General features: G+C 36.0%; 2 protein-coding genes across 2 annotated transcripts; one reads left to right on the top strand and one right to left on the bottom strand.

Annotated features, from left to right (window-relative positions):
- Positions 999 to 2,133, bottom strand: LOC108662844. Its single transcript, XM_018124521.1, has 2 exons — positions 1,913 to 2,133; positions 999 to 1,817 (listed from the first exon to the last, which is right to left on the bottom strand). The coding sequence occupies exons 1-2, from the start codon at positions 2,078 to 2,080 to the stop codon at positions 1,227 to 1,229; spliced, it is 759 nt and encodes a 252-aa protein (XP_017980010.1). The 5' UTR covers positions 2,081 to 2,133; the 3' UTR covers positions 999 to 1,226.
- Positions 3,614 to 8,083, top strand: LOC18594090 (carbamoyl-phosphate synthase large chain, chloroplastic). Its single transcript, XM_018124492.1, has 3 exons — positions 3,614 to 5,094; positions 5,421 to 6,113; positions 6,259 to 8,083. The coding sequence occupies exons 1-3, from the start codon at positions 3,778 to 3,780 to the stop codon at positions 7,807 to 7,809; spliced, it is 3,561 nt and encodes a 1,186-aa protein (XP_017979981.1). The 5' UTR covers positions 3,614 to 3,777; the 3' UTR covers positions 7,810 to 8,083.

An 11,199-nucleotide genomic window follows, 5' to 3' on the forward strand; every position in this document is an offset into this window, starting at 1 on the left:
AGTTTGAGGAAATTTCAGGCATCTGTATAGAAGGAAGACATGGTAGGCAGACATGAACAATAACCCACTTGGCACCAAAACTACATCCAAGCATTCCTTCCAAACCATTATCTTTGTCTGCCAGGATTCAGTACTCATAAGCTTCTGGTATTTTGTGAGTTTATACTTCATAGTGGGTCTGTTTTAACTAATAAAGCTGTCATAGTGTCTTGTTTAACTAAGTTTATCAAACTCCTTGCTTAATCATGGCATATTGTAGCTTTACCTGAATTCTCCTTTTTCCTTCATCTTTCATGGAAGGATTATTTTAATTATTTTGTTACCATATCTACACTAATATACAATAGGATAACAACTTGGTCATCCAACTCCCTCAATCTCTCTTTCTATGTTCTCTTCAGTTTTATAAGCACCACTTTCCTATCTTCTATTTTTCTATTCACAAACATGAGTGTCCACTACTATTCTTACTGTTATTTATTGATTACTTTTTATAGCACTCACTGCCTGTATGGGGAAAAATGAAGAAAAACTACATGTAAAGTAAGAAAAAAAATGCTTTATAAAATGATAAATATCATATTAAAAGCAATTCTCATGTTGGATCTTATCTTTACTTTTCCAGTAGAATACATTATTTTCATATAATTCTTTGATTATTCAATTGTAATCAGTTCAGTCTGTCTCTCCAATTTGATTGAGACCAACTCAACTAGCGACTTTATATATTAATATACAGGTTTAAGTCTTCCAACATTGAGACCAAACATTCAATCTATTAAGACCAAACATTCAATGTAGTCCTACTTTCAAAGGAAGATGCTTGATTTATTTATACAATGAAGTTCAGTCAAATCAAGGAAAATTGTTAACACTGTTACATCATAGAAGGATACAGTGATGCTAAACTTGGATTTGGTCTATAATCATGCATGGGAAGATGGTCAGAAATTGGATCCTTAAGGTATGAGGATCAATGCAACAGTTGCATATGATTTTATTCAGGCTAGCCATGAAAAGATCCTAGACATAGTACAAAATGCTGCTAATTTGAATTGCTGGAAGTTCTGCTGAAATCATTCAAGATGGAAATGAAGTGAACAACTGTTCTTTGCTGTCTTCTGCTTCAAGCCTACCTAGTTGATTCTGAATTTACTGACTCAGCGCTGGTTGCTTTGCTCATATTCTTTCAGGTAACATCACTATAGTGCACCTCAAGGTTTGCTTCAATTAGCATCTGATCTGTCATGCTTCTCAGTAACCCTTGCTACTGCAGCTAAATCCTCGTTGATCTTTGTAAACAGATTATGAGAGTTGGACTTGGCCGATTCGAACTTATGCAAAGGGGTTACATTTCTGTCAAGGTTATGCAAACTCACCACCATAATCACTGAAGCAGCAAACATTGGGATTGGACCAAAAATCCACAGCAGCAAAGTAGTGGCAAAGTAAATTGCTCGTAAGCCGACTGACCAACAAGCACTTCCTCTTATCACTGCCTTCTGGATATAACTTACTGGAATATCTGCATTGGGCATGCTGATGAGGAAACTAGCATGGGCAAAGTTCCTAACACATTGAAGAAAAGAACCGAAAGCCACCAGGAAGCAGATAAGAAGGCTGATGTATTTGACAGAAATGATTGATGAGCTTGTATTGCCATAAATCAGACTATTTCTGAAGAGACCATGAGAAGATTCTGCAACCCATGTTCCAATAAGGGAACTCAAAGCTAGAGATATTGTTGCCAGGAAAGTTGCTGCTGATATCGTGGAGTTGATTGTTGTTAATGCCAAACCTCTATCCTTTGCCTCAACCTGCAACAATGTTCATCATCATAACTACAAGTGAACAATCTAAGCTGGGTTTTGTTTATATTTCGGCCTTCTGGGGGATGAACATAGGAGCTCACCTGCAACATTCTCTCAACCCAAGCTTTCTTGAAGTGGTTCTCATAGCCAATGACAGTGGTTTGAGGGAGTTTGAGGCATCTGTAAAGAAGAAAGACATGGTAAGTTGACATGATCAATAACCCACTTGGGATCAAAACTAAATCCAAGTATTCCTTCGTCCATGCCATTACTTCTGTCTTTCAAATCAACTGTAGAAGAGATGTAACCAGTGTTCAGTATTAATAAGCCTCTGCTAACATGGCCAATTGTGATTAATTCTATCTCATAGTGGATTAGTTTAACTAATGATGTTGTATTGCTCTGGCAAATTGTCTTATTTGGATTAAAATATAGACAATCACCATTTAAAAACTGCTTTTTTTTATGGATTAAAATGCAACTTGGCATTGTTTTTCTGTTATCAAAACAGGGAGTAAGACTGAAGCCCCTTCCCAGAAATAATTACATAGATGACTGATGAGCATCAAATGCAAAGATTTTTTTTTCTCTCATTTTTCCTTTCAATAATTAGAATTGATAATGCATGTTTTATGTATATAAATTGAGAATTCGATTTAAAGATAAGTGTATGTATTTTATGTAATTCAAATAAAAATATATACAAAATAAGGTATTCATTATTTTCACATATTCAACCCGATTATCAAAATATCCAAATATTATTAAAATTCGTATAAAATTACAAAATACTATTCAAAATCAAATCTTAATAATAAAGAACTATCATTAATTATCCAAAGCAGTTAAACACAAGACAAATTTTTTTATTTGGATACCCGTTAAATACCCATTTAATAAAATATTATTAATATTTATTAAAATAAATAGTTGGCAAAATTAACAAAACCTAAAAAAGTGTTTCTCATCTTCAATCCCTATACTTATATTAATTAAGGTAAGAAGGATAAAAATTTAAATCTTATTAAATCTAAAGTTTTGTAATATTATATATAATCAGGTTCGGATCAAAGTATTTTAAAAAATATTAAAAATTTATTCGAATTTATATCGAGAATTTATATAGGGTGTTTTAACAATTTCGGATACCGATAAAATAATAATCTATTTACCTCCCTAAATTCAAATATCAAATTTTAAATCTCTCTTGTTTAATAAAAGAAATTGAAAAGAAAAACTAATGGAAAGAGATCGATTGAGATATCGAAGGGATAGGGAAAGCAAAACTAGCCACGTAACAAGTCAGCCTAAACAAAGTCAAAGTAAATGATTGGAGGAAAAAGGGGGCGAACCTCGTGAGGGGGCAAAAGGGTATTGGCATGGAAGACTTAGCCATACAAATTCAAACAATAACGTATAATTAATTTTTTTATTATAAATTCATATTTTCAATAAAAAAAACGTATTATTAACTTATTGATTAAATTTTATTTTAGCAAAAAAATGAGATTTTAAAATTTTAAAATGTCAAATTTAAATCTGGTTATAATCTTAATTGTACTTTAAATTTTATTTAATTATATACTATTTGATATAATAATTCATTAAAAATTATTACATTTATCAATCAAACTTTATTACACAAAAAAAGAAGAGAGATATTTTACAACTTTAAAATTCAAATCTTATTATGGTTTAATTTTATATTAAATTTATCTAATTATACATTAATTTAGTAATTATTTACTTTATTTGGGAAATAATTACACATTAATTGGTATAGTCTGGGATACAGACAGAGCTCAGCAAACAGAAAAAAAACAGAGTGATATACGTACGTGTCCCTAATGAAAAACCCTAGTTAAATCTTCATCTCTGTCACGTTGCTCTTTACACCCTCACTTCACTGCAAATAACAACAGCAACAGCCAACCCAAAGGAAAAAGAGAAACGAAAGAAGCCAACCATGAGCTGCTGCAGGAACCTCTCTTCTTCCCCTTCCCATTTCTGTTCTTTCTCCAAGCCTTTCCTCCCCAAATCCCTCAGCTTCCCATTTTTCTTCTCTTCCTCTCCCAACCCCAAAACAGGCCCACGGAATGCTTTCCACCTCCGCTCATGGCCACCGCAACGCAGCTTCTCTCTCACCGCAACCAAACGCGTCCCAATCCAAGCAAATTCAGCCGCCACCGCCGACGCAAAGGCTCCCAAACTGGGCAAAAGAATGGATTTGAAAAAGATTATGATCCTCGGAGCCGGTCCAATTGTCATTGGCCAAGCTTGTGAATTCGATTATTCGGGAACCCAAGCTTGCAAAGCGTTAAGAGAGGAAGGGTACGAGGTCGTTTTGATAAACTCCAACCCGGCAACCATCATGACGGACCCGGATATGGCGGACCGGACTTACGTAACTCCGATGACGCCCGAATTAGTCGAACAAGTCCTCGAAAAAGAACGTCCCGACGCGCTTCTACCCACAATGGGTGGCCAAACAGCTTTAAACCTCGCGGTGGCGTTGGCAGAGTCCGGGGTTTTAGAGAAATACGGGGTGGAGTTAATAGGAGCAAAGCTGGACGCCATTAAAAAGGCTGAGGATCGCGATTTGTTCAAGCAAGCGATGAAAAATATTGGTATTAAAACCCCGCCTTCAGGTATTGGGAATACATTAGATGAATGTATCGAAATAGCTAATGAAATCGGGGAGTTCCCATTGATCATTAGGCCAGCGTTTACTTTAGGAGGGACAGGGGGTGGGATAGCTTACAATAAAGAAGAATTTGAGGCTATCTGCAAGGCGGGATTGGCTGCCAGTTTGACTTCACAAGTTTTGGTTGAGAAGTCATTGTTAGGATGGAAAGAATATGAGTTGGAAGTTATGAGGGACTTGGCTGATAACGTTGTGATCATTTGTTCAATTGAGAACATTGATCCAATGGGGGTGCATACAGGGGATTCTATTACTGTGGCGCCTGCACAGACCTTGACTGACAAGGAGTACCAGAGGTTGAGGGATTATAGTGTTGCAATAATTAGGGAGATTGGGGTGGAGTGTGGAGGTTCGAATGTCCAATTTGCGGTTAATCCTGTTGATGGTGAAGTCATGGTCATTGAGATGAATCCAAGGGTTTCAAGGAGTTCTGCTTTGGCTTCAAAAGCTACAGGCTTTCCAATTGCAAAAATGGCTGCTAAGTTGTCAGTTGGGTATTCGTTGGATCAGATTCCTAATGATATTACAAAGAAAACTCCTGCTAGTTTTGAGCCATCTATTGATTATGTGGTGACTAAGGTAAGAACTTCTTACTTGTTTGTTCGAATGATTTTGTGATGCTTTTAACCTAGTTAAGAATAAGCAAGTAGTAGATTGGTTATCAACTATAAAAACTGACAATGTGTTGTGATTAGTTAATTTAATGCTTATAACATATGCATTTACAATGTGATGATTTATTATCATAGAAGGAACAAGTCGCTGGAATCTCTCTCTGGTGATTTTAATTGCCTCTTTGATAGGAATGATGCTGTGCCAAGATTGAGTTAGCATTCACTATTTGTCTGCTTGCATATGAATTTATGTTATCAGCTTATGAGTTTCTTATTACATGAATGATGCAGATCCCACGGTTTGCATTTGAGAAATTCCCTGGTTCTCAGCCAATACTGACTACCCAGATGAAATCTGTTGGGGAATCCATGGCTCTAGGCCGCACGTTTCAAGAATCCTTTCAAAAGGCAGTTCGATCACTGGAATGTGGCTACTCTGGATGGGGTTGTGCAAAAGTTAAAGAACTTGATTGGGATTGGGACCAGCTGAAATACAGTCTGAGAGTCCCCAGCCCAGATCGCATCCATGCTATATATGCTGCAATGAAGAAGGGGATGAAAGTGGATGAGATATATGAGCTGAGTTTGATTGACAAATGGTTCCTCACTCAGTTTAAAGAATTGGTAGATGTGGAGCAATATCTTTTGTCCTGTAATTTGTCTGATCTGACAAAGGATGAATTTTATGAAGTCAAGAAGAGAGGCTTCAGTGATAAGCAAATAGCATTTGCAACGAAGTCATCAGAGAAAGAAGTCCGAGCAAAACGAATATCATTGGGAATTACTCCAGCATATAAGAGGGTAGATACTTGTGCTGCAGAGTTTGAGGCCAATACTCCTTACATGTACTCCTCTTATGATTTCGAGTGTGAATCAGCTCCAACTGAGAAGAAGAAGGTTTTGATTTTGGGTGGAGGACCAAATCGTATTGGTCAGGGGATTGAGTTTGACTATTGCTGTTGCCATACATCTTTTGCCCTTCAGGTTTGTATTATCTTCTTCCTGTTTATGCGTCCATAAATTCAATTATGCAAGCTGCTTGTATATGTCATTTTCACCCTTTTGGCATAAATTTGCTGATTTTTTTCTGTCTAATCTCTTCTGTTTTTGTTGCATTTTTCCTGTGTAGAAAGCTGGATTTGAGACAATCATGATGAATTCAAATCCTGAAACTGTGTCCACGGATTATGATACTAGTGATCGTCTTTACTTTGAACCCCTAACAGTTGAAGATGTTCTTAATGTTATTGATTTAGAAAGACCTGATGGCATCATTGTCCAATTTGGAGGTCAAACACCCCTTAAGCTGGCTCTGCCCATTCAGCATTACTTAGATGAGCACCAGCCTTTATGTGCCAGTGGGGTTGGGCATGTTCGCATTTGGGGTACATCACCAGATTCCATTGATGCAGCTGAGGACAGAGAGAGGTTCAATGCCATCCTTTATGAGTTAAAGATTGAGCAGCCAAAAGGAGGGATTGCCAAGAGTGAAGGTGATGCTCTTGCAATTGCAACAGATATAGGTTACCCAGTTGTTGTTAGGCCTTCGTATGTGTTGGGTGGCCGGGCAATGGAGATCGTATATAGTGATGACAAGCTCGTGACATATCTAGAGAATGCTGTTGAGGTGGATCCAGAACGGCCTGTACTGATTGACAAGTATTTATCTGATGCAATTGAGATTGATGTAGATGCACTTGCTGATTCGCATGGTAACGTGGTGATTGGGGGGATAATGGAGCACATTGAACAGGCTGGGATCCATTCTGGTGACTCTGCCTGTTCAATTCCCACGCAAACTATCCCATCTGCTTGCTTAGATACTATAAGGTCATGGACTACAAAATTGGCTAAGAGGTTAAACGTGTGCGGGCTCATGAACTGTCAGTATGCAATCACAGCATCTGGTGATGTTTTCTTACTTGAGGCAAATCCTCGTGCTTCTCGTACTGTACCATTTGTTTCCAAGGCAATTGGGCACCCATTGGCTAAATATGCTGCCCTTGTTATGTCGGGAAAGTCGCTTAATGATCTAGGTTTCACAAAAGAGGTGACACCAAAACATGTGTCAGTTAAGGAAGCTGTTCTTCCATTTGAGAAGTTCCAAGGTTGTGATGTGTTGTTAGGACCTGAAATGAAAAGCACTGGTGAGGTGATGGGCATTGATTTTGAGTTTGCAATAGCATTTGCCAAAGCTCAGATTGCTGCTGGGCAGAAACTACCACTGTCTGGCACTGTTTTCCTCAGCTTAAATGACTTGACAAAGCCCTATCTTGAAAGAATCGCAAAAGCTTTCTTAGGTTTGGGGTTCCAGATTGTTTCAACATCTGGGACAGCTCACTTTCTTGAACTAAAAGGTATCCCGGTGGAACGAGTGCTGAAAATGCATGAGGGGCGGCCACATGCTGGTGATATGATTGCGAATGGGCAGATCCAGTTGATGTTGATCACAAGCTCGGGTGATGCACTTGATCAGATTGATGGCCGGCGATTGAGGAGAATGGCTCTTGCTTACAAGGTTCCTATAATAACAACTGTTGATGGAGCCTTGGCAAGTGCAGAGGCAATAAGGAGCTTGAAGTCGTGCGCTATCAACATGATTGCACTTCAGGACTTCTTCGACACCGAGGTAGAAGCAGGGAGTAGCAAAAATTTGCTGTCTACTTCTTCCTCTCTATAGATTGAGTAAGCTTTTTGGGTATGCACTGACTTTTTTTTCCTCCTCTATTTGATGTTCTTTCATAGTATGTTTTTCATTGCCCTTGCCTGGGACAGAATTTCTTCGAAGTTGCTGTTTTCTTCCCTGATTTCTTGCTGTCTCATCTCTATTCCTGTTATTTGATTGATGATGACGAATTTTGAAGAGTGTAGCGTAGTGAATATTTAAGCACTGAGAAATGTAATATATATGTGTAATATGAGGAGGCAATTTTGAGGTGCCCTTATGTGTTATACAGCAGAACAGAGTTACTATTGGGTAAGAATTGCTTTGTCCAAATACAAAACCCTAGTCAGAACTTCAGAGTTCTAACTCTCTCTGATTTTGCTTAAACAAGTTGCTCATTGTAGACTTTTTCAGCCGATTTTTAACTCACTTAGCCGATCAAAACTTTTTAGAGACCAGACATGACAGTTATTGACCTTGAGGCTGTTGATTTATCTGTAGTTACAGTTCATGATGAACTGGTCTGCTTTTTAGGTAAACTCCAATGAGCTGGTCAAGAATTTGAAAGAAATTTGGTTCGGTTGCTGCACAAATCAGTGTTTTAGTCTCTTTTGAGCTTTTTATCATCTTATCGAGATAACCATCACATCACTCTTTTAAGTCCAAAGTTGGCTATCAAATCATTATTGGACTCCAAAGAACCCAAAATAGAAAATTCAAAACCGAGACAGCTCAAATTCATGACTTGATTTTCCTTTATGAAGAGATGAGAAGCAGACAGCATACTGTTGGATTAGGTTAAAGGGCCAGCAAGCTTGCATGGATCAGCTTATCTAAAGGCTCGTTTATTATCATTGCACCATAAGGGAGCAGGTCGCTGCTCTGCAGCAAGCTCCCAAGGTACCCTTAGCCCTGCACGAACCAACGCCCAAGAAGCCATCTCTTACGGCTCGAGACTGAGTGTCTACCTTCTCCTGGAGTTTTAGGCAAATGTCATGGATCTTTCACTTATACTTGTAAATAAAGCAGTGCTTGATACTTTATAATATAATATAATTATAGATAATATAATTACAAGTAATGTGATTGTAAAAAAAATAATATTACAGTGCTGGATATACAAATAAAATAATGATTAAAATGCAAGAAAAATAATATTACAGCGTTTGATCTACAAGTATTTTATTAGGAGTTTAATGTTAATTTTTAAAATTATTTTTATTTATTAAAATATAAATTTAATATATTTGTATTTTTTATTATTAATTTTTATATAATATTATTTTTTAAATATATTTTTAATTTTATATATTTTATTTTTATTTTTTAATATAATTTTTTATATTATATATTCTATTTTAATTTTTTTACCTATATTATATAAATTTTAATTTCTTATATTTTATTTTATTTTAATTTTTATTTTTTATATTATATATTTTATTTTAATATTTTTTATTTTAATTATAATATTATAAAATATTTTTAACAAAGTAATAAAGTTAAAAGATAAAAATATCTTTAATAATATTATAGAGTGCAATGTAACGTGATTGCATTAGTTTTAAACTGTGATCACATTACATCTCTTGGCTGTAATGTGATTGTATTGCAATCTTACATTGCAGTGGTCTGTTACAAAATAAACACTGTAATGTAATTTAATTAGACATATTATAAGAAGTGTGCTCTCATTTCCCTCATACCATATGCTACCTAAGGGTGTTTTTCACTTGTAAAGTATGAATTTATAAGAAATGGTATTAGAGTTTACTCAATTTTTTATTGATTTGAGATCTCCATGATAGATATTAAGATCAAGATTAACCCGATTCAAAGTGAATCTCTCTCCTTTATAAATAAAGAGCCACTATAACTAATACATTTCATAATTGAATTGGATAGAATATCATATATTTCATATCAATAAGAGATGTGATAAGTGTATAAACTTATGACATATAAGTCAATTTTATGAGATAAAGAAATACTAAGATTATGACGGAAGATTTGAGTAAAAGCGCATGTTGACCTAAAAAGTAGAATTTAATTCATCTAAGAATTTCATATTCAAATCTAGAGATAAAAAGAGGATTATCACTGGGTATATAACTCAACATCATATATACCTAAAATAAAGAAAAAGTTAGATTTACATTTTCATTTTTAAGTATATCAAAAAAGTGTTATGGCCTAGTTTCCTAGATTTAGATTTTGTAAGTCCCTAACGCCTAATCTCTAACTCTAGCTAGAGCTTCACATGGTTTGGACATATATAGGTAGAAATCAATCACTTAAAAAGTATGCATGTTAGGGTTCATCACATGATGAAAAGTAAGACAAAAAGGAGAGAGTAATAACTCATGATTCAAAAGCAAAATCTCAGACACAAAGTTTTACAATGTTCACCATCTTTTCCACGTTTTGGCTCCTTTGTTTGGGGCTTAAAGGTGAAACAACATTAAGTTGGATGCACGGTAAGACCCCACTCACAGGCTCAATTTCAGAACAAAAGAGAATCATAGTCAAGAGAAAGCCTTGTTTCACTATGAATGGCCCTCCATAGGCTTTTTGGCTTTGAGGATTTTCTACTCTTTTTTAGGCTGCTTTTCATGCCAAAGCTTTGATGCATTAATCATAGGGTATCAATACTTTAAAGTGGGTCTTAAATTTCCTATCTGATCCTGTCTTGTTGCTATATTAACCAAATGTTTTGGTGAGAAGGTAGGGCAGGAACAGATAATGAGAAAGAAGAAAGGCCTTCACAAAGGCTTGAGAAGCCAGCCATGGGGGATTTTTTTCTTTTTCAAGGTGAGTCTTTTAGTGGCTACAATGTCTTCTGCCCAACTACAAACATGCAATAAGGCCAATAGAAGCTGCATAATAAAAAACCCTTACAATCCCACCCAGGCAAGTGTACAACTCCCAGTTTTAACTTCTTTTTGGTTTTCTTTTATTTAAACTTTGTCCTTGTCCTCACCTTAAAAAGAATAATAAGATATAAAGTAGAGAGCCCATGGTGGAAGTAAAAACTCTGGCCTGGATCAAAGGCTGAAGTCTCTGTTAGAAAGAAGAAAAGGATGGAGCACTAATTTTCTTGTTTGTCTTGAAACTTGATGATGACATTGCCTGCCATGATTGGCATGTGGATACCTTACTTTTTGAAACTAGGCAAAGGTTACTCAACCATAATTCATTTGCTCAGGACAATTATTTGATCTGTTGATCATGTCCTTCATGAGGGGAAAAAACCTCTAGTAGTTTTTCCTAGCTGCCATGATAAGGAATTATGTACCAAGCAAGGTGAAGCTACAAGCAATATCCTAGTTGCCTTCATAACCAAGTTTACTCCAACCCCTAATAGAGGTGGAAAAATGGATTCAAAATACATTCATCCATTGACCT

This window comes from Theobroma cacao, chromosome 7, assembly GCF_000208745.1.
Source record: "Theobroma cacao cultivar B97-61/B2 chromosome 7, Criollo_cocoa_genome_V2, whole genome shotgun sequence".
In the NCBI taxonomy this organism is placed as follows: domain Eukaryota; kingdom Viridiplantae; phylum Streptophyta; class Magnoliopsida; order Malvales; family Malvaceae; genus Theobroma; species Theobroma cacao.